This window comes from Lucilia sericata, unplaced genomic scaffold, assembly GCF_015586225.1.
Source record: "Lucilia sericata isolate MDLA Ls3-8-SP2 unplaced genomic scaffold, ASM1558622v1 Contig000284F_arrow, whole genome shotgun sequence".
NCBI classification, from domain to species: domain Eukaryota; kingdom Metazoa; phylum Arthropoda; class Insecta; order Diptera; family Calliphoridae; genus Lucilia; species Lucilia sericata.
Window position 1 is genome coordinate 399746 of NW_023994309.1, and position 25687 is coordinate 425432.

Here is a 25687-nt window from a genome sequence, read left to right on the forward strand (position 1 = left end):
GCTGTAAAACCTTAAATAACACTCCAATTGAGAAAATAGAGAAAATCTGTGATCACTCGTACTTCTCACTAAAAATCGATTTTTTGATGAAAAATCCTAAATCGCCTGCAGATCTTTAAATAACGCTCCAATTGAGAAAATAGTGAAAATCTGTGATCGCTCGTATTTCTCATTAAAAATCTTTTTTTTTTAAAAAAATTAGTGAAATTAATGAGAAATACGAGAAATACGAGAAAAGAATGAAAATCTGTGATCACTCGTATTTCTTACTATAAATCGATTTTTTGAATGAAAATCTTAAATCGACTGTAAAACCTTAAATAACGCTCCAATTAAGCAAATAGTGAAAATCTGTGATCACTCGTATTTCTCACAAAAAATTGATTCTATGAAATATCTTAAATCGGTTGTAAAACCTTAAATATCATTCCAATTGAGAAAATAGTGAAAATCTGTGATCACTCATATTACTCACCAAAAATCGATTTTTATATGAAAAATCTAAAATCGGCTGTAAAACCATAAATAACGCTCCAATTGAGAAAACAGTGAAAATCTGTGATCACTCGTATTTCTCACTAAAATTCGATTTTTTGATGAAAAATCTTAAATCGACTGTAAAACCTTAAATAACGCTCCAATTGAGAAAATAGTGAAAATCTGTGATCACTCGTATTTCTCACTAAAAATCGATTTTTTTTTTTTTGTGAAAAATCTTAAATCGGCTGTAAAACCTTAAATAACGCTCCAATTGAGAAAATAGTGAAAATCTGAGATCACTCATATTTCTCACTAAAAAACGATTTTTTATGAAAAATCTTGAATCCTTAAGAAAACTGTGAAAATCTGTGATCACTCTTATTTTGTATTAAAAAACGATTTTTTGATGAAAAATCTTAAATCCGCTGTAAATTCTTAAATAACGGTCCAATTGAGAAAATAGTGAAAATCCGTGATCACTTGTATTTCTAACTAACTATTTCTCACTAAAAATTGATTTTTTGATGAAAAATTTTAAATCGGCTGTAAAACCTTAAATAAAGCTCCAATTTAGAAAATAGTGAAAATCTGTGATCACTCGTATTTCCCATTAAAAATTAATTTTTTATGAAAAATCTTAAATTGGCTGTAAAACCTTAAATAACGCTGCAATTGAGAAAATAGTGAAATTCTGTGATCACTCATATTTCCCATTCACCTTACCTTAAATAATGCTCCAATTGAGAAAATAGTGAAATTCTGTGATCACTCATATTACTCACCAAAAATCGATTTTTATATGAAAAATCTAAAATCGGCTGTAAATCCTTAAATAACGCTCCAATTAAGAAAACAGTTAAAATCTGTGATCAGTCGTATTTCTCACTAAAAATATACTTTTTGTTGAAAAATCTTAAATTAGCAGGAAATCCTTAAATAACGCTCCTATTGATGAAACAGTCAAAATCTTTGATTAGTCATATTTCTCATTGAAAATCGATTTTTTAATGAAAAATCTAAAATCGGCTGTAAATCCTTAAATAACGCTCCAATTGAGAAAACAGTGAAAATCTGTGATCACTCATATATTTCACTAAAAATCGATTTTTTGATGAAAAATCTTGAATCGGCTGTAAGTCCTTAAATAACGCTCCTTTTGAGAAAACAGTGAAAATCTGTGATCACTAGTAATTCTTAATTAAAATCGACTTTTTGATGAAAAATCTTAAAGCGGCTGTAAAACCATATATAACGCTCCAATTAATCTTTAAATAACGCTCCAATTGAGAAAATAGTGAAAATATGTGATCACTCGTATTTCTCACTAAAAATCGATTTTTTTATGAAAATTCTTAAATCGGCTGTAAATCCTTAAATAACGCTCCAATTAAGAAAATAGTTAAAATCTGTGATCACTCGTATTTCTCACTAAAAATAGACTTTTTGATGAAAAATCTTAAATTAGCTGTAAATCCTTAAATATCGTTCCAGTTGAGAAAATAGTGAAAATCTGTGATCACTCATATTTCTCACTAAAAATCGATTTTTTGATGAAAAATCTTAAATCGGCTATAAATCCTTAAATAACGCTCCAATTGATAAAACAGTGAAAATCTGTGATCACTCATATTTCTCACTAAAAATCGATTTTTTGATGAAAAATCTTAAATCGGCTATAAATCCTTAAATAACGCTCCAATTGATAAAAAAGTGAAAATCTGTGATCACTCATATTTCTCACTAAAAATCTATTTTTATATGAAAAATCTTAAATCGGCTGTAAGACCTTAAATAACGCTCCAATTGAGAAAATAGTGAAAATCTGTGATTACTCATGTTTCCAACAAAAAATCGCTTTTGTGATGAAAAATCTTAAATCGGCTATAAATCCTTAAATAACGCTCCAATTGATAAAACAGTGAAAATCTGTGATCACTCATATTTCTCACCAAAAATCGATTTTTTTTTATGAAAAATCTTAAATCGGCTGTAAAACCTTAAATAACGCACCAATTTTTTGATGAAAAATCCTTAATCGGCTGTAAATCCTTAAATAACGCTCCAATTGAGAAAATAGTGAAAATCTGTGATCACTCGTATTTCTCATCAAGAATCGAGAAATCTTAAATCGGCTGTAAATCCTTAAATAACGCTTCAATTGAGGAAACAGTGAAAATCTGTGATCACTCATATTTCTCACTAAAAATCGATTTTTTAATGAAAAATCTAATATCTACATATTAATAGTCGATTAATTGACTAGTCTATGGACTGTTCACGTGTTGATTTGAATATTCTATGGAGTAGAATGAACCTTCCTTGACTAGTTACTATATATAAATAGTAAATTAACACATAATTTATGATAAAATGAAATAACTCTTTTAAAAACTGTTTTATTCGTTCTCTTTTATTTCTTTTATTTCGTTTAAAGATCAATAAATAACCCACTTTAGACACAAAAAAATCTGAAAAAAAATCAAACACTCAGCAAAGGCCTCAAAAATATTAATTATTTTTTTACTTAAAACGCCTTCCTACACCTCAAATATTTATTACAACGCATTGCAACGTTAACGCAAATCACTTGAATTAAAATGCGTTTTTCTGCAAGGTCAGGGAAATTATAGAAAAATTATCAAAATGCTGATCATAATTTCTTTTTTAACGACTTTATTCACAAATATATAAAATATGCTGTTTTATCTGTAGTTTTAGTAGTTTTTTTGTAAACGTTGGTGTCTGTTTAGCTTACGGAATAGCGGAAATATAATGAAATCTTTAATAGTTCTTGGATTATTGGCATTTACTTTATTTGAAGTTGCCGTCTCAGCTGGTGCTTATAGTGGAGGTGGTGGTAGTGCTTCTATACCCTCTCCACCTTGTCCTAAAAATTATTTGTTCGGTTGTCAACCGGTAGTAACTACTGCGCCATGTGGGGCGGCTAAGAAACCCACCTGTGGTGGATCTGCTGCATATTCACATCATATACCCAGCTACTTGGAGGCACCTTGGAATGTTGTATATGCCTATCAAACAAATTATCCCTTGATACCTCAGCACATATAAATGAATATTTGGAATATAAATTTTGAATTGATTGCAAAAACACAATTTTAAATAAAAAATTTTTATATAATTTTTTTACTGAAAAAAAGTATATTTTATTTCTAGATAGATTTTAGGTTAGAAATACCTCTAAAAATTCTATATTAGAGAAAATGTTGCAAGTATGTTAATAATTTGTTTTTAAATATTTTATTTTATTAAAAAAAATATTTAATTATAAGTATAAAAATATAAATATGTTACAAAAAATACATGTTTAAAAAAACAATTATAAAAAATTTTTTTTTAAATAATTTCACATTTTTCATATCATTTAACATGATATTGAGATTCTATTAACTAAATATTAATTTATTATTAAGGCAGCTCACAATGGCACAAACATATATACACACAAAATGCTGATAAACTGTGATTAGCCTAAATAATAATAATAATAAACGCAGGATTTAAATGTGTTTGCGAGTTTTGTTATTCCTTAACGCGGCAATAAAACATTTAATTGGGTTTTCGAAAGACTCATCTGTGAGGTTACGGTACGGTTATTAATTTTACTTTTACCATCTCGCAGTATTTGGAATCTGTAAGAGGAAATGAAGAGAGAAAAATATTATTAATTATTCTTAACTATAAGTATTTGGTTTAGTTTAGCTGTGACATATCGCTATTATGATTAAAATTATGCAGTTGTTGCTAAATTATATAGATTTCAAAAATTGCACGATAAAAATAAAAAATACATATTTGCAAATTTTGATTTACAAGTCCACATAAATGATATATTAGTAGACTAGCAAGCAGACTAGTCCAATCCATAGATTAGTTAAAAGACTACTCAATAGACTTGTACAGTTCATGGTCATAGACTATTCGACAGATTAGTTCATTGATTAGTAAAAAGACTAGTTCTAAGACTAGTCCAAAGACCAGTCCATAGACTAGTCAAAAGACTTATCCAAAGACTAATCCACAGAGTTGCCCAAAAGACTATTCCATAGACTAGGCCATAGAATAGTCCACAGGCCTATAGACTTGTTCAAAGGCTAGTCAATAGACTAATCTAGTCCATACATTCGTTCATTAACTAGCCAATAGGCTAGTCCATATACTAATCCAAAGACTGGTGCATAGACTAGCCTATATACTAGTCAAAAACTACTCAATAGAGTAGTTCATATACTAGTCCATAGACTAGACCACAGATTATTCTATGGTCTAGTCCATAGGCCAGTCCATAGGCCAACTCATAGGCCAGTCCATAAACTAGTCGAAAGACTAGTCCATAGGCCAATTCATAGGCCAGTCCATAGACTAGTCCGATGAGTATTCTAGTTCTAAGAGTATTCCATAGACTAGTCCACAGGCTACTCCATTGTTTAGTCCATATAATAGTCTTAAAACTAGTCGAAAGACTAACCCAGGACAAGTCCACAGACTTGTCCAAAGACTATTCCATAGTTTAGTCCATAGACAAGTCCAAATATTTGTGCAAAGACTAGCCAATAGAATAGTCTAGTCCATAGATTCGTTTATTGGCTAGTCAATAGGCTAGGCCATAGACTAGACCTTATACGAGTCTAAAGACTAGTTCATAGAATAGTCCAAAAGACTAGTCCACAGACATGTCCAAAAACTATTCCATAGACTAGTCCATAGGCTAGTCTATAGACTTGTCCAAAGACTTGCCAATAGACTAGTCCATAAACTAGTCCATGGACAAGTCCATGGACTATTCCAAAAACTAGTCCATGGACTTCTCCATAGATTAGTCCAAAGGCTAGTCCATGTACTTGTCCATAGACTAGTTCAAAGACTAGTCCAAAGACTAGTCCATGAACTTGTCCAAAGACTTGTCCATAGACTAGTCCAAAGACTAGTCCATAGACTTGTCCATAGACCAGTCCAACGACTAGTCCATAGATTTTCCATAAACTAGTTCAAAGACTAGCCTATATACTAGTCGAAAAACAAGTCCATGGACTTGTCCATAGACTAGTCCATGAACTTGTCCAAAGACTTCTCCATAGACTAGTCCATAGACCAGACTAGCCTATATACTAGTCGAAAAACTAGTACATATACTATTCAATATAATAGTCCAAAGACTAGGCAATAGGCTTGTAATAGATTATTCTCATAACTAGACAACCGACTAGTCCATAGAATAGTCAAGAGACCAGTTTTTTAACTAGTCCACAGACTAGTCAATTATAACCCAACGAAGCCTAAAGACCAGTTCATAGACTAGTATATTTAGTAGTAGAATGACTATTAGCATAGAATAGTACAGAGACCAATTCATAGACAGAATATTCCATAGACCAGTCAATAAACTATATCAGAGACTAATCCATGAGCTTTTCAATAAACTTGCCCATAGACTTATCAATGGGCTAGCTAATAGATGAATCGAAAGTCTAATGCAAAGACTAGTCCATCGACACAGAGATTAGTTTATAGACAAGTCCATAAACTGAACAATAAGCATGTATATAGCGTAGTTCATGGCCTAGTCCACAAAGTAATTCAAAGACTAGTCATTGGAAAAGCCCATGGATTATTCAGTAGGCTACTGAATGAACTAGTCCGTAGATTAGCCAATAGAAAAATCTATAGACTAGTCTAAGGACTGATTCAAAGATTAGTGTAATGACTAGTATAAAAACAAATCCAATGACTAGTCGGTTCAAAGTTGTTCCATTTATTCAAAAAGTTAATACCATTTCCAAATAACGATTTTCCATGCCTGATTCGACTTAGGAAAAGTGTAAGTAAATACTAAGTTTTAGTAATAAATTCCAATGAAAATGCAGTAAAACAAATTAGTAAATTAGTTCTGAAATAAATGCAATAGTTCAGAAATCATGCTGAAAATGAACATAAACAATTAAACACCACACCACCAATACAACAAATAGAAAAAAACGTGCAAAAAAAATACCACAAATAAAATCATTGCCAAAATAATTAGTTTAAAATTTAGCTTTTTTTTTGAAATTTTAAATAGTAGTAGGAAAAGAATTTAATTTTTAATTAACATTTTACCTAATTTATAAATTGTAGAGCATCATTTTTACCACGATCTTCTAAAGCAAATTCATCATCAGAATAATCCGATTCTGTATTTTCAGATGGTTCTTCTTTACCCAAGATTCTATAGATTTGAATTTATCAAATTTGTATTGTTTTTGTTTTTCGTAGAAAATACATATATGAGTGGATATGGGTTACGTTCAATTAAATTAAATTATTTGATTTGTTTTTTTTTTTAATGATAATTTTAAGCAAAGTTTTAATAAATTTATAGTAATAAATAAATATTTTTGATAAATAATACATAAAATTTAAATAATTTTTTATTACATACCTTCGTTTCATTAATTTCAATACTTTGGGTTTAAGAACAAAACATATAAAAATTAACAGTCCCGTCATGGCATTCATAAAATCACTAATATAGTATAGGGGATTTGTGACACCAGGATGTAATTGATTTTCTATATAGGAAAAGATATCCAACAGCCATGTTATGCCCATTATAAGTAATAGGCGTAAAAAGAGACCAACACTATAAAAAAGTGAAATTATTTATAAATTTATAAATTTTTTAAATTATTCTCTTATTAAAACTTACTTATTTTTGTGTAAACGTAAATTACGACTTTTATCATTGCCTCCATCATTCATGGTGACCTTTTTTATTTCTCTCTGAATTATGAGTATTTTGTGTAGGGTCATTATAAAGAATGCCGTATCCAAGAGTATAATGATTAGATTTATGCCAAAAAAGTATATCATGGCAGACCAATCATTAGCTGGAAAAAATATTAAGAATAATTAAATTTAAATAATTATGGTTTTTTAGCAAATTTAGTTTTCCCAAATGTCCACGAAATAATTCTTAAAAATTCCTAAAACAAGTATATATGACATATTCCATCAGTTCGAGGGGATAGAAATTCTGCCCAAAAAGTTATTTTTGGTAAATTAACCCCCTCATCCAAAGCAGATGTTCGTTGCTTGAATACTTTTAAAATTAAATTGTATTTAAAAGTTCTTATATGTCATCTCCCTGTCAAAATTGTCTTGTATTTTTTTGTTCTTAAATATAATTTATTAAATGCTTTTGTTTTCCAATTTAACGCCAAATTAATATGACTATAATACATTTGACGATGACAAATTTTTGTGGCATTTATAGCTAATGGAAAATATAAATTAAATTTATATTTTATAAAAGTAAATACCAGCTATACCCAGTAGGCTTTGCTACGCTATATTTTTCCCAAACATTAAAATTTTAATTTTAACTATACAAAATTAGAAGATTCTAACTCTAATAGTTTTCCAGATATAGAGACCACGCCCCTATTGCAATGATGAATGTCAATGTTTCTCGTGCAAAATTTGAAAATTCTATCTCTAAAGGTTTCCCAGATATACACATTTTTGTATTTAATTCATATGGTAGGTGCCACGCCCTAATCCGCCAATTTATTACCGAAATGTTTATATGATTGTCAAAGTTGTTTGTGCAAAATTTGGATTCTACCCCCAATAGTTTCCTAGATATATGTATTTTTGTATTTAATACATATGGCAGGTGCCACGCCTCCTATTGCCAGCTATTTACACCCCCCATTTTTCATATGGATTTCTATATTTCCCATACAAAATTTGAGCTTTCTATCTCTAATGGTTACCCAGATAAACGAATTTTTTAATTAAATTTTTATGGGAGGTGCCACGCCCTATATTTCAATTCCTCTAAATTACTACCTAAATGTTTCTATGCATGTCAAAATGGTTTGTGCAATATTTTCCCAGATATATGTACGTATTTTTGTATTTAATTCATATGGGGGTGCCACGCCCCCTATTTCTCCTCCTCCTCCTTTTCATATGGACTTCTTTGTTTCCCATGCAAAGTTGGGGCATTCTAGCTATAATGGTTTCCCAGATATACGAATTTATTTAATTCATATGGGAGGTGTCACGCCCTCTATTGGTAATCCGCCAATTTATATGCATGTCAAAATTGTTCGTTCAAAATTTAAGGATTCTATCAGTAATAGTTACCCAGATATATGAAATTTTGTATTTATTTCATATGGCAGGTGACACAGCCCCCTATTGCTAGTCCGGGAGAGAGGTGCCAGGCCTCTAAGTTTTAGTCCAGCCATTTTGACTTAAATATTAATAACGATTCTAAAGTGGCTCCGACAAAATTTTAGAAATCTAACTGTTATATTTACCTTATATGATAGATGCCACGCCCACTCTGGTTAGTCCACCCATTTTGTCCACAAATGTTCACATGGATGTCAAAATTTTTCATATCAAATTTATAAACTCTAACAGTTCCTGAGATTTGCTAATTTTATTGCATATTTTGTATGTGGGCGTGGCAGACATACAGGAACACTATGTGAAAAATTCAATGAAATCGGTTCAACCGTCTAGGAGTCTATAGACTTCAAACACACCCTCAAGCAAACAAACAAATAAACACAAATTCATAGCTTAGCCCACCCATTTTCCTCCCAAAAATTTTGAATTGTATAAAATTAGTAGATTTTTTTTTAATATCGGGCGTAAGTTGGATTTTATATATATTCACACAAATGTCCAATTTTTGTTAAATTTTTTGGAAATTGCGGGTTTCCTTTTGTCTTTTTGTCACCCACCGAGGGCATGTAATCCTGATGAAAGACCCCATCTTGGTGTTATTGTAATCCCGCGGAAAAGAGATGCTACCAGACGTCTATTCTTCGGGAACTATAAACTGGTGATGATTAAATCAATATTCGGCCTTTCCTTGAAAGAAGTTTGATGCTGATGCCGAAGTCAACAGATACTCCACAGAGGAGTAACTGTGCGACTAAGCGTTGGACCCGTCCGTCTAGCTAGAGTGAGTGGATGGGACGTTGTTCTCTATAAGTGTGTCTTATGAATGAGAAGTGCACTGGGTTGAATGGTTATAGATGTAGTGTACAAGTGATACCATGAATTTTTCTTCCTTGTCCAGGTATGTTCAGGGTTCACTCTTTTCATATCAGATTTACCACAGTGTGTTCTCTGTGTGTAAGAACAAAGTCATCTGCCGAATACGTCTCTAGGTGCTGTTGTAATGGGGCAGCAATGTTCTGAGATTAGATAGCTCGAGAACATGAGCAAAGTGCTTGTACATGGACCGGTAGAACCATGTGCATAAATTACCACCGGCGTGTAAGAAGGGGCTATGGTGAGTCGAAATTTTTTGTTGCTTAGTGTAATTATTTAACAACGAATTAAACACTTACACATACATGTATTTAACGATAACGATATCTAGCCTATAACTCTTATCAAATTTCGATTACCCCATATCTTAACAATTAAAATATACTTATAAACATAAAAATCTATTACTCACTTTTCAACCAACAATAATCATCACCAATACCCGGTTTATAATACGGATCCATATCCGAATTCTGTATAATCATCACAATACAAGTCAAACAAAAGGGAACACCCCAGGCATATGTCGAATACATAATAAAACGTTTACGTTGGCCTATACGTATGGGACCAGTGATACGGAAATTCTGCCACAAATCAAAACTAATAACACTGAGCCAAAAGAAAGCAGCCATAAAAGAGAAATAACCAATATAACCTGAAATAGAAAGATGAAACCAAAATGTAATTCTATAGCGTAATTGTACGAATAATTACACATTGACACTGTACCTAAACTGCTGCAAACAAAATTGGCAAATATTACTTCGGATAAGGTAATGGTACTCAAAACGCTGTAACCCACAGCCAGTGAGGTTAAATACGATATCAAGCATTTGCCATGAAGATTGCGTAGTTCCGGTATGAAGAGATACACAAATATGGTTAAAACTATAAATGGCACTGATATGGCCATGGCTAGAAAGAAAGAAAAAGAGTAAAATGTAAAGAAATGGTAATTGTAATTGAAATTTAATATCACTTGTTGTTCGTTGAATTAACTTACCAATATTGTTGATACGATTGGATAGTGTGGCTTCATTGGGTATGGGACAATTCATGGGATTTAGTACCCAGGTGCCATCACTCATATTTTGAGGCATCAGACAATAATCTCTTTTACTTATGTATGACTGATCGAAATGACGATATATAGTGCCATTCTCAAATATATCCCATTTATCATCCTCATCCTCTTGTGGCATCAATGGATAGCCACCCTCACAGGGCACACCCTGTATGACAACAAACTGTCTGATGGCATGTGTCTTCAACCGGGAACCATTGTTATAGATCACCTCTAAATAGGGATCATATTCTAACTCCTCCTTCAATTCATCTTCTGAACACATTCTAGACATATTCGTTATTAGTTCTTTGGTAGGATGACAACAAAACTTTATGCAATTTCTTCCCTTACAAATACAGCCACGTAAATGCGGCTCCACAGGCAGACGTCTGCCATCGTAAATCTCTTCAAAATCATATACACGCACTAAATCTGGTGGTATGACTATACCTTCATATGCATACAAATAGGAACCATTATCAAATTGTAAGGCATTCGTTAGATTAACTGTATCTTCAAAGGCACAATTTGGTATCTCTGTATTGTGGTAAATTTGGAAAACAGCAAATAAAATATATATTCTCAAGTTAGTCTTTAGGTTCATAGTGTTAATACCTGTAAATGGAGAAACGTGAAGAGAGGAGGGGATATAGTAAGTTAACATGTTGTAAAAATATGTTTGAATTGTTTTTACATTTACTACGTGTACAATAGAAAAATATTTGCTTTTGGCAGGCAAGAAAAAAATATGTAATTGAATGACTTGAATACCTTACAGCGCCAAATCACTTTTAAAACTAATCAATTACATAGATCGTGAACATCATGGGGAATACATAAATATAAATTGTTTTCAACATTTAGGAGTCAGTAGGACAAACAATCAGATATGAGTAGATAGTACTCTACAGTCGGTTAAATAAGTGGGGACAAAATCTAGATGAAGTTAAAAGCTATTTTCAGTATTTAGAGGCTTGGCTCTAATATGGACCGTTATTCAATATAAACAGATTTATAATTTTTTATAATATATCTACCAATATCTTCATAGTTTTATTAAAGTTCAAAAAAAATGGCAATGACCGACCGTCTTTTCTCTATCGATCCATTTATGACACTATCGGACCCAGAAGTGTAAACCTGCGTAGCCTCAATTCTAAAGGGATCTTACTGCGGCAAGTAACTCCTTACAGAGGTTTTAATCTTCTATCCAGCGGCTTAGGTCTTGATAATGATGAGGTCTTACACTTTACAGTGCATTTACACATAGTTCATAATATATATTTCGATCTATAGGGTATTTATCTGAGGTCTTACACTTTACAGTGCATTTACACATAGTTCATAATATATATTTCGATCTATAGGGTATTTATCCATTTATGAAACTATCGTGCACAGGAGTGAGAACCTGTGTAACCTCAATTCTAAAGGGAACTTACGGAGGCAAGTAACTGCTTAGAGGGGTTTTTATCTTGAAGGTTTTTATTCCTCGAGTAAGGGCGGCTAGGGAAAGAGAGAGGTACCCTGTGTCTTCTATCTTGCAAGAAACCCAGCGGCTTAGGTCTTCATAATAATAATGAGGTTTTACATTTTACACTGGATTTACACATAGTTCATAAGATATATTCCGATCTATAATGTATTATCTGGCAGAAAGGGGTCAAACCCCATAATTCCATTTATGACGCTATCGGACCCAGAAGTGGGAACCTGTGTAACCTCAATTCTAAAGGGAACTTACTGTGGCAAGTAACTGCTTAGAGGGGTTCTTATCTTGGAGGTTTTTATTCCTCGAGTAGGGGCGGCTAGGGAAAGAGAGAGGCACCCTGTGTCTTCTATCTTGCAAGAAACCCAGCGGCTTAGGTTTTTATAATGATAAAATCTTTAATTTTACACTGGATTTACACATAGTTCATAAGATATATTCCGATCTATAGAGGACTTATCAGGCAGAATGAGGTTAAAACCCAAATATATTGGTAACATCTATACGTATATACATAATATCCGTAAAGTCGGCTTTTAAGACAAATTGTATTTGTCATGAAACCATCCCACAGAGAGTTCATCTCACGATCGTATTTATCATAAAACTAGTCTTCAAATAATAATTTAGGTGTAGCAGACTCCATATATGAAGTTTTGATAGGACCATAAGAGAAGATTGTGCTGAAATCACTGTCCTTTGGGAAGATAACATTTCAGTCTACATTGGCATTTTTAACACATTTAAAACGGGCACTGGATGGACTTTCCACGATAGTATTAGATTTTCCGAAATCGACGCCGTTTTCTAATCAGAAATTTACGACTTTGATATGGCCGCGAGAAGAATCTGAGATATAAATCTCCAGATATACACTTCCTTTAATAAAGATCGTTATATAAGACTTAAGATCGTATAAATCGACTAAGCAAATGATACTAAATCGTGGGAAATATACCTAAATATGGGTGTATAGCTATTACTTCTATATGTTACAAAAATCTGCACAAACTAATAATATCCTTGACGTTAATGGAATGCACACAGTACCTACAGAAAACATAAGAGGAGTTTCTTAAAAAAATATAAATTTTTTAAAATGCTTGCAAGAACACGAGTACCACATACCCAAGTCAGACAATATAAGATTTAAAGAAGATTGTTTTCTTGTTAACAATAATTGTATGTTCCCAAATAAATATTACTATATAACATTCCGAATAAACTCTTTTACTTCAGTGAATCTTCTTTATTCACTCATGCCACACATTCATATGAATTTGAAACTTTTTTCTCGGTATTTTAGTTGTTTTTTTCTTTGTGCATTTCAAAAGTTCATAGTTCTTCTCAACTTTTGTTCCAAAAAATTCTTGTTTATTTTTACTCATACCGAAAACAAAAAGCAACAGTCGCACTTTAATATGGGTACTTGTCTCTGATGGCATCAACAATTTAGGTTTTTTTTACCAAAAATACTCTTGAAGATACCCGTGACGTTAACTTGGCCATAAAGTGCATTAAACTGTATTTCATTACGGAAAGTAATAAAATAAAATAAAAAATAAATAAAACCATGATGGCATAATAAAAGAAACAACAAGTAAATTTAACAAAAAAATGTTTTTTTTTTAAGAAATTGAATTGAATACACTTGAGTTGTATCAGATGCAGTCGTATAAGTACACTATTCGCATGTCTGTTTGTTCGTATGACACAGAGTGTGTGTGCTAAATGAATGAACTTTCATATCTGAAATCAGGCATGGAAAATTGAAATTTTTAAACAGAAATATACCCTATAACAAAAATGGTACTTTGAAGGAAAGTACTAAACTAATTTACTGATAGACTAAACTAGACCAAAGACTAGACTAGACAAGACTATACACTAGACTACATACTAAATCATTGACTATAATACAGACTAGACTATAGACTAGACTATAGACTAGACTATAGACTAGACTATAGACTAGACTATAGACTAGACTATAGACTAGACTATAGACTAGACTATAGACTAGACTATAGACTAGACTATAGACTAGACTATAGACTAGACTATAGACTAGACTATAGACTAGACTATAGACTAGACTACAGACTAGACTATAGACTAGACTATAGACTAGACTACAGACTAGACTATAGACTAGACTATAGACTAGACTATAGACTAGACTATAGACTAGACTATAGACTAGACTATAGACTAGACTATAGACTAGACTATAGACTAGACTATAGACTAGACTATAGACTAGACTATAGACTAGACTATAGACTAGACTATAGACTAGACTATAGACTAGACTATAGACTAGACTATAGACTAGACTATAGACTAGACTATAGACTAGACTATAGACTAGACTATAGACTAGACTATAGACTAGACTATAGACTAGACTATAGACTAGACTATAGACTAGACTATAGACTAGACTATAGACTAGACTATAGACTAGACTATAGACTAGACTATAGACTAGACTATAGACTAGACTATAGACTAGACTATAGACTAGACTATAGACTAGACTATAGACTAGACTATAGACTAGACTATAGACTAGACTAGACTAGACTATAGACTAGACTATAGACTAGACTATAGACTAGACTATAGACTAGACTATAGACTAGACTATAGACTAGACTATAGACTAGACTATAGACTAGACTATAGACTAGACTATAGACTAGACTATAGACTAGACTATAGACTAGACTATAGACTAGACTATAGACTAGACTATAGACTAGACTATAGACTAGACTATAGACTAGACTATAGACTAGACTATAGACTAGACTATAGACTAGACTATAGACTAGACTATAGACTAGACTATAGACTAGACTATAGACTAGACTATAGACTAGACTATAGACTAGACTATAGACTAGACTATAGACTAGACTATAGACTAGACTATAGACTAGACTATAGACTAGACTATAGACTAGACTATAGACTAGACTATAGACTAGACTATAGACTAGACTATAGACTAGACTATAGACTAGACTATAGACTAGACTATAGACTAGACTATAGACTAGACTATAGACTAGACTATAGACTAGACTATAGACTAGACTATAGACTAGACTATAGACTAGACTATAGACTAGACTATAGACTAGACTATAGACTAGACTAGACTATAGACTAGACTATAGACTAGACTATAGACTAGACTATAGACTAGACTATAGACTAGACTATAGACTAGACTATAGACTAGACTATAGACTAGACTATAGACTAGACTATAGACTAGACTATAGACTAGACTATAGGCTAGACTATAGACTAGACTATAGACTAGACTATAGACTAGACTATAGACTAGACTATAGACTAGACTATAGACTAGACTATAGACTAGACTATAGACTAGACTATAGACTAGACTATAGACTAGACTATAGACTAGACTATAGACTAGACTATAGACTAGACTATAGACTAGACTATAGACTAGACTATAGACTAGACTATAGACTAGACTATAGACTAGACTATAGGCTAGACTATAGACTAGACTATAGACTAGACTATAGACTAGACTATAGACTAGACTATAGACTAGACTATAGACTAGACTATAGGCTAGACTATAGACTAGACTATAGACTAGACTATAGGCTAGACTATAGACTAGACTAGACTATAGACTAGACTAGACTATAGGCTAGACTATAGACTAGACTCTAGACGCTCTGAGGAGAAAGACTTTCGAAACTAAAACAGAGGTTACAATTATTAGTTTGGAGTCGAAACTTTAGACGGATAATGCCTTAACATAATACACCATAGTAGTGTAGGGTATTACAAGCAAATATATCAGTTACTGGAAGGAAATACCATTAATTCATCTTAACAATTAACATAAAAATATAAATATGAGTATTTAAAAAGTGTTTAAATGTTCCAGCCGTATATAGCATGAATAAATATCAACATTTTAAATTGTTGTACAAAAGTGTGAAATTTTACTCACCCAAACATTAGTTTGCAAATTGCACATACACAATCTTGAATATTAATTTTAAGGAACAGTGGGTTGATAAAAAGAAAATGTTCTTTACAAAAAATTGTAATTATACAAAATCGAAAATTCATTTTCTATTGAACAGAATGGAAAGAGATCATTTAAGAGTATAATTGAACCAAATGGCCCCCTAGTATTATCGCTTAATTCGAACGAACATTATCTTCAAATATTCAGTTAAGGGAAAAACTATTAGTGAAAAATATTTTATTTATTTTTGTCAGTAGAGGAGCCTCAACGTATCTTCTTTTAAGCCCTTTCAAATATGCAAATTGCTAATTTGCATTCAATTCAAATATTCCCAAAACCTGCATAACAACAGAAACACCAACTCCGTTAGCCACCTTACAAATTAACAGGAAAAAGCAAAGAATCGAATATGGAATATAAATAATTTTTAATTTTTTGTCATGCCGACAAAATATTCTTAAAACTTCTATCAAGTGTGTGAAAATAAAACTTAAATTCGTTGGAAGGTGTAAGAAGGTATTTAAATTTTAAAATGTGTGTGCTCACACACTCAAGTGACGGACTCTTAAGACCACCCGTGTATTTTTTATTAAAGTTTACAAAATGTTCATATATGATATAATACTAGAGACATTCATTAATATGGATTTATTTTCTTGCAGTTTTTTTAGGCCGACACTGATGATCATTGTAAAGAAAAAATCATAAAAATTTAATTGGCTGAAACTTAATTGGGCTATTTTATTTATACAATGTAAATCATTGATGTTTAGCCTAATTGCCAAACAATTATACAAATCCTAATTAATTGGACTAAATCCATTATTTGTAGTTGCATCAGAGAATGTACGATTTTGAAAAGTGTACAAGAATATATTTGCAATTGTAGCAAAATATATACTTTGTATGTACTTTGCATATCAAAAATAAATCATACTTGAAGTTTTAGTAAATACTTTTTTTGTACTTTTTAATTAAATTTCCTCTTTTAGTACATTGTTGTTAATAAATATTTAATATTATGCGTCATTAAACTTGTCCTCTACTTCAGCGAAATTAATTATTTAATCTTAATTTAAATAATTTATGTTAAATATGATTAATTTATTTTTTTAATATTAAGTACACATAAATGTTAAGTTTTTTTTATAGAATTTTTTACTACGAAAATTATCTGGAATTGTAAATAAAAGAACTTTATTATTTATGTATGGAATTTTAAGTAATGAAGTGGGAATTCCTATGTAAGTATTGAATTAATGATCAAAACATGGACAGTCTTGCTAATAGTGGGTTCTTATAAATTCGTATTGCTCAAAAGTTGTTTGAATGACTGCACTATGCAGCGTAGTGTGAAGGTAAAATCTAGCTGACGGTACTTCCCGATTGCTATTAATAGTCGTGCACATTGTAGTACTTAATAATTATTTCATAAGTGAGGGTTTTGCTTTTATAAAATGATAAGATAATATTTATTGACTCTGAAATATTACAGCCCCGTCGCAAGTAGATTTTGTTATTCCGTTTGTAACATATCGGAATGTTAATATATTCGGACGTTCGGTGGAGTGGCTCAATCGACGTAACCTAACTTAACATATGTATAACATAAATCTCATTTCAAAGCGAACTAACGATCTAACTAACTAACTAACTAACTAACTAACTAACTAACTAACTAACTAACTAACTAACTAACTAACTAACTAACTAACTAACTAACTAACTAACTAACTAACTAACTAACTAACTAACTAACTAACTAACTACTAACTAACTACTACTAACTAACTAACTAACTAACTAACTAACTAACTACTAACTAACTAACTAACTAACTAACTAACTAACTAACTAACTAACTAACTAACTAACTAACTAACTAACTAACTACTAACTAACTAACTAACTAACTAACTAACTACTAACTAACTAACTAACTAACTAACTAACTAACTAACTAACTAACTAACTAACTAACTAACTAACTAACTAACTAACTAACTAACTAACTAACTAACTAACTAACTAACTAACTAACTAACTAACTAACTAACTAACTAACTAACTAACTAACTAACTAACTAACTAACTAACTAACTAACTAACTAACTAACTAACTAACTAACTAACTACTAACTAACTAACTAACTAACTAACTAACTAACTAACTAACTAACTAACTAACTAACTAACTAACTAACTAACTAACTAACTAACTAACTAACTAACTAACTAACTAACTAACTAACTAACTAACTAACTAACTAACTAACTAACTAACTAACTAACTAACTAACTAACTAACTAACTAACTAACTAACTAACTAACTAACTAACTAACTAACTAACTAACTAACTAACTAACTAACTAACTAACTAACTAACTAACTAACTAACTAACTAACTAACTAACTAACTAAACTAACTAACTAACTAACTAACTAACTAACTAACTAACTAACTAACTAACTAACTAACTAACTAACTAACTAACTAACTAACTAACTAACTAACTACTAACTAACTAACTAACTAACTAACTAACTAACTAACTACTAACTAACTAACTAACTAACTAACTAACTAACTAACTAACTAACTAACTAACTAACTAACTAACTAACTAACTAACTAACTAACTAACTAACTAACTAACTAACTAACTAACTAACTAACTAACTAACTAACTAACTAACTAACTAACTAACTAACTAACTAACTAACTAACTAACTAACTAACTAACTAACTAACTAACTAACTAACTAACTAACTAACTAACTAACTAACTAACTAACTAACTAACTAACTAACTAACTAACTAACTAACTAACTAACTAACTAACTACTAACTAACTAACTAACTAACTAACTACTAACTAACTAACTAACTAACTAACTAACTAACTAACTAACTAACTAACTAACTAACTAACTAACTAACTAACTAACTAACTAACTAACTAACTAACTAACTAACTAACTAACTAACTAACTAACTAACTAACTAACTGACTAACTAACTAACTAACTAACTAACTAACTAACTAACTAACTAACTAACTAACTAAGTAACTAACTAACTAACTAACTAACTAACTAACTAACTAACTAACTAACTAACTAACTAACTAACTAACTAACTAACTAACTAACGGCAACTTCAACAATTCTTATAGGCGAAGCTCCTGTAATTGCTGTGATATCATCTGTGGATGTTGACGTACGGACATATATCGTTAAATCGAATCAGAAAGTGATTTCAAGTCGATTGAAACATCGTTTAGGTCTGGATCCAATATTTCTGTTCGTTATTAATAATATTTACAGAGTATAATATCCTCCGCACTATAGTGGCGCAAGATATAAATACCTTGAGTATATCGAAATCCATGAATTTTCAAGATTTTCAGTAAATATACTTAGGTATGTATATCGAAAAAGAAAGTAGATATGTCAGATGTAAAGCCTTCATTTTAAAGTTGATAGATTTGTCCTTCAGATGGCATACAACATTTTATAATTATAGTTGTCTAGACGCTGTTCAAAATGGGTCAAATATATTTTTTAATACGATATCTCAAATCCCAGATGTGATCTCAGATTCAGCGTGACTTAATCCTATAGAGAAGTATAACATGGTCCCAGGGTTTCGACTTTTTTAAAATTTTGTAGGCCTGTGTTATTTATAAGTACTTAAACAGTACTATAAAATTTTGTTAATTGTCAGTCAAAAATTGGAATTAGCTGTGATCTATATACTTCCAAAATTTAATAGCAGTATAAGTACATAGTCAATATTCTTAATAGGACTTTAAAAAGTAAAAATCTTAACACACATTCATATTATACCCTTTCTATTAATGCTTGTGTACTGTGTATGTAGGTCATTTACAAAAAAATTAAATAAAGCACAATTAATTACTTTTTTGTTTGCCATTTACATTAAATAAATATGAATATGCCCATTCCACACGAACTTTTAAATTCAAAACTTATTAAACAAAAAAGATGATTTGCAATGAATTTTTAAAAACCTCTTAAATCATCATGCTATTAAAATCTTTACTTTTTTAATATTTATGAGCTAAACAATGCGACACATAATCCCATTCAAATCCTATAAATACTTTGATTTATTAAAACGATTAATATCATCTTCAACGTTTTATTTGGGGTTTTGTTTTAGACAACGTACATTGTGTACGTGAAATTGTTTGTCCCCATAAACAATTATAAACAACCAAAAACAAAAAAAAGTACCCCATGCTAAAGTGTGTGACGGCTGACTGCATCGTTTTCGTATTTAAAATATGTACAAAACTGCACATGCAAATATTTATTTGTTGTTTAAATGAAAACAAATACATTACGTTTAACTTTTTTTTGGGTGTGTTGTATATTTATGTACGTACGAGTATGCAAATTTGTTTGAAAAAAAGTATTTAATGGATACATCTTTATTATGGTTACTTTGTAGATTGTTGTTGTTGTTGTACCCTACATACCGGAAAATGTTTTATGACTATGAAAACATGTCCGCGTCTATGATGGGAAACTCTGTGAAATTTAATTTAATTAAACCATTAAGAGCCAGATATATTTAGAGGCTAGTCATGACTTTATTTTTCACTATATACTAGTCGATAGCATTTATAGTCTAGTGAAAAGTCTAGTCTATAGTCTAGTCTATTGTCTAATCTATAGTCTAGTCGATTGTAGGGTATAACATTAGTCAGTTTTGACCTAATTTTTCTTTTCTAGACTATAGACTAGACAATAGACTAGACTATAGACTAGACTATAGACTAGACTATAGACTAGACTATAGACTAGACTATAGACTAGACTATAGACTAGACTATAGACTAGACTATAGACTAGACTATAGACTAGACTATAGACTAGACTATAGACTAGACTATAGACTAGACTATAGACTAGACTATAGACTAGACTATAGACTAGACTATAGACTAGACTATAGACTAGACTATAGACTAGACTATAGACTAGACTATAGACTAGACTATAGACTAGACTATAGACTAGACTATAGACTAGACTATAGACTAGACTATAGACTAGACTATAGACTAGACTATAGACTAGACTATAGACTAGACTATAGACTAGACTATAGACTAGACTATAGACTAGACTATAGACTAGACTATAGACTAGACTATAGACTAGACTATAGACTAGACTATAGACTAGACTATAGACTAGACTATAGACTAGACTATAGACTAGACTATAGACTAGACTATAGACTAGACTATAGACTAGACTATAGACTAGACTATAGACTAGACTATAGACTAGACTATAGACTAGACTATAGACTAGACTATAGACTAGACTATAGACTAGACTATAGACTAGACTATAGACTAGACTATAGACTAGACTATAGACTAGACTATAGACTAGACTATAGACTAGACTAGATAGACTAGACTATAGACTAGACTACTAGACTACTAAGACTAGACTATATAGACTAGACTATAGACTAGACTATAGACTAGACTATAGACAGACTATAGACTAGACTATAGACTAGACTATAGACTAGACATAGACTAGACTATAGACTAGACTATAGACTAGACTATAGACTAGACTAGAACTAGACTATAGACTAGACTATAGACAGACTATAGACTAGACAAGACTAGACGATAGACGAGACTATAGACTAGACTATAGACTAGACTAATAGACTAGACTATAGACGAGACTATAGACTAGACTAACTAGACTATAGAGACTAGACTAACTATAGACTAGACTAGACTATAGACTAGACTAGACTATAGACTAGACTAGACTAGACGAACTAGACTAGACTAGACTAGACTAGACTAGACTAACTAGACTAGACTAGACTAGACTAGACTAGACTAGACTAGACTAGACTATAGACTAGACTAGACTAGACTAGAGACTATAGACTAGACTAGACTAGACTATAGACTAGACTATAGACTAGACTAGACTATAGACTAGACTAGACTATAGACTAGACTAGACTATAGACTAGACTAGACTAGACTAGACTAGACTAGACTAGACTATAGACTAGACTAGACTATAGACTAGACTAGACTATAGACTAGACTAGACTATAGACTAGACTATAGACTAGACTATAGACTAGACTATAGACTAGACTATAGTCTAGTCTATAGTCTAGTCTATAGTCTAGTCTAGTCTATAGACTAGACTATAGACTAGACTATAGACTAGACTATAGACTAGACTATAGACTAGACTATAGAATAGACTATAGACTAGACTATAGACTAGACTAGACTATAGACTAGACTATAGACTAGACTATAGACTAGACTATAGACTAGACTATAGACTAGACTATAGACTAGACTATAGACTAGACTATAGACTAGACTATAGACTAGACTATAGACTAGACTATAGACTAGACTATAGACTAGTCTATAGGCTAGTCTGCATCCTAGTCTGCAGTCTGGTCTGTAGTCTAGTCTATAGTCTAGGCTGCAGTGTGGTCTGTAGTCTAGTCTATAATCTAATATTTAGTCTTGTCTATAGTCTAGTTGATTGTAGGGTATAACATTAGTCAGTTTTTACCTAATTTTTCTTTTTCACTTGATTTTTTGGGAAGTTTGTCTGAATTTATTAATAAACATTTATTTGTGAGTGTGTAATAAAACACTTTTATTTTAAAAAACGATGATTTCAACTTTACTAAAATCAAATCAATGAAATCTGTTCCAGTACAGAGAAATATACATATATTTCAGTTTAATTATTAAATGAAATTAATGGGCCAAATAGTGACCATCCAGCTACAGATGTTTTTTTTTCATAGCACTAGTCTCTGGAATAAAGGCACTTTATTTATTTGTTTTTAATCTATTTTATAACTTTTTTTTAATTTTTCTTTTTTTATAGTATTTGTTGTTTTTAATTAAAATATTTAATATATCACTTTTCCAACATATTTGTTTTATCAAATTCTTTATAATAAAAAAATAATAAACAATAAAAAATACCAATAAATAATACACACTAGCAACAAAATAATTATATATATTTGATTAATTTATTATTTTTTTTTTTTGTAACAAAAACAATAATACTGTTTAGTGATTTGTTTGGTTTTAATCACGAATTTTATAATAATTTTTTTTTAAATTAAATATCTTTACTTTTTTTTCAACGTCTAGTCATTGCGAATTCAAAACGTAAACTGACTTTTGTGGAGCCGCACGAAAACAACACAAACTGAAATTCTGAAGTGGAAATTGTTATCAAAACGAATTGTTAATGAAAATCTATACACAATTGTGCTCTCTGGACAGTGAGCCAGGGTAGACAGTGTTGAGTGTTTGTGGGTAAAATGGGTAATGGTGAGATTATAAGTTTAACAGGAAAGAGTATATTTATACTTTTTGAACTTTTTTAAACATTTCACTTTATAGACAATTTTCTAACCTTTATCCTTTGTTAGGAAATTTTTGGAAATTACTTTTTTTATAAATATTTTTTTAAGGAAAATTTCTCTTTTTTATAGAATATTTCAAATTTCTTTTTTATAAAAAATCTTCGAAGTTTTTATAGAAAATGTCTCTTTTTAATGGAAAATTTACGAAATTTTCTTTTTTTTTATAGATAACATTCGGAATTTTCTTTTTTTATAGAATATTTTCGAAATATTCATTTTTAATAGAATATTTTCGAAATTTTCTATTTTTATAAAAATTTTCGAAATTTTCTTTTTATAAAGAAATTCTCCCTCCTTTCTTATATAAATTTTTTGAATTTTTATTTATGGAAATTTTCCGAAATTTTCTCTTTTTTAATAGAAATTTTCCTTCTTTTATAGAAAATTTTCGAAAGTTTCTATTTTTTATAGTCTTTAGTCTGTAGTCCAGTCTATACTATAGTCTAGTCTAGTCTTCAGTCTATAGTCTAGTCTAGTCTACAGTCTATAGTCTAGTCTATAGTCAATAGTCTATAGTCAATAGTCTATATTCAATAGTCAATAGTCTATAGTCAATAGTCTATAGTCAATAGTCTATAGTCTAGTCTATGGTCTAGTTTATAGTCTAGTCTATAGTATAGTCTAGTCTAGTCTATAGTCTAGTCTATAGTCTAGTCTATAGTCTAGTCTATAGTCTAGTCTATAGTCTAGTCTATAGTCTAGTCTATAGTCTAGTCTATAGTCTAGTCTATAGTCTAGTCTATAGTCTAGTCTATAGTCTAGTCTATAGTCTAGTCTATAGTCTAGTCTATAGTCTAGTCTATAGTCTAGTCTATAGTCTAGTCTATAGTCTAGTCTATAGTCTAGTCTATAGTCTAGTCTATAGTCTAGTCTATAGTCTAGTCTAGTCTATAGTATAGTCTAGTCTATAGTATAGTCTAGTCTATAGTATAGTCTAGTCTATAGTATAGTCTAGTCTATAGTATAGTCTAGTCTATAGTATAGTCTAGTCTATAGTATAGTCTAGTCTATAGTATAGTCTAGTCTATAGTATAGTCTAGTCTATAGTATAGTCTAGTCTATAGTATAGTCTAGTCCTATAGTATAGTCTAGTCTATAGTCTAGTCTAGTCTATAGTCTACTCTATAGTCTAGTCTATAGTCTAGCTCTATAGTCTAGCTCTATAGTCTAGTCTATAGTCTAGTCTATAGTCTAGTCTATAGTCTAGTCTATAGTCTAGTCTAGTCTATAGTATAGTCTAGTCTATAGTATAGTCTAGTCTATAGTATAGTCTAGTCTATAGTATAGTCTAGTCTATAGTATAGTCTAGTCTATAGTATAGTCTAGTCTATAGTCTACTCTATAGTCTAGTCTATAGTCTACTCTATAGTCTAGTCTATAGTCTACTCTATAGTCTACTCTATAGTCTAGTCTATAGTCCTAGTCTATAGTCTAGTCTATAGTCTAGTCATAGTCTAGTCTATAGTATAGTCTAGTCTATAGTAGTAGTCTATAGTCTAGTCTATAGTCTAGTCTATATAGTCTAGTCTATAGTATAGTCTAGTCTATAGTATAGTCCTAGTCTATAGTATAGTCTAGGTCTATAGTAGTATAGTCTAGTCTATAGTATAGTCTAGTCTATAGTATAGTCTAGTCTATAGTATAGTCTAGTCTATAGTATAGTCTAGTCTATAGTATAGTCTAGTCTATAGTACAGTCTAGTCTATAGTATAGTCTAGTCTATAGTCTAGTCTATAGTCTAGTCTATAGTCTAGTCTATAGTCTAGTCTATAGTCTAGTCTATAGTCTAGTCTATAGTCTAGTCTATAGTCTAGTCTATAGTCTAGTCTATAGTCTAGTCTATAGTCTAGTCTATAGTCTAGTCTATAGTCTAGTCTATAGTCTAGTCTATAGTCTAGTCCATAGTCTAGTCTATAGTCTAGTCTATAGTCTAGTCTATAGTCTAGTCTATAGTCTAGTCTATAGTCTAGTCTATAGTCTAGTCTAGTCTAGTCTATAGTCTAGTCTATAGTCTAGTCCATAGTCTAGTCTATAGTCTAGTCTATAGTCTA

General features: G+C 30.8%; 1 protein-coding gene across 5 annotated transcripts; it reads right to left on the minus strand.

Moving 5' to 3' along the window:
• Positions 1-3918: 3918 nt before the first annotated feature.
• On the minus strand, positions 3919-23386 carry LOC119603217 (G-protein coupled receptor Mth2-like). 5 transcript variants are annotated; one of them, XM_037955188.1, is made up of 8 exons: positions 23341-23386; positions 10559-11236; positions 10285-10470; positions 9965-10210; positions 7184-7364; positions 6917-7117; positions 6595-6703; positions 3919-4130 (listed from the first exon to the last, which is right to left on the minus strand). In XM_037955188.1, exons 2-7 carry the CDS (start codon positions 11223-11225, stop codon positions 6595-6597), a joined length of 1590 nt encoding a protein of 529 aa, XP_037811116.1. In that variant the 5' UTR covers positions 11226-11236; positions 23341-23386; the 3' UTR covers positions 3919-4130. The 5 variants fall into 5 exon arrangements, with proteins under 5 accessions (XP_037811116.1, XP_037811115.1, XP_037811117.1 ...); XM_037955187.1 differs by having other exon boundaries at positions 23202-23380; XM_037955189.1 differs by lacking the exon at positions 23341-23386 and adding an exon at positions 23185-23294.
• Positions 23387-25687: the final 2301 nt, after the last annotated feature.

Bases quoted from the DNA above. Each gene is read 5' to 3' on its own strand.
- LOC119603217 (XM_037955188.1), bottom strand. From the start codon at position 11,225: ATGAACCTAAAGACTAACTTGAGAATATATATTTTATTTGCTGTTTTC. The intron at 10,471-10,558 runs GTAAGTTAATTC...CTTTCTTTCTAG, and splicing joins CAATCGTATCAACAATATTG to CCATGGCCATATCAGTGCCA. The intron at 10,211-10,284 runs GTACAGTGTCAA...TTTCTATTTCAG, and splicing joins TTTTGTTTGCAGCAGTTTAG to GTTATATTGGTTATTTCTCT.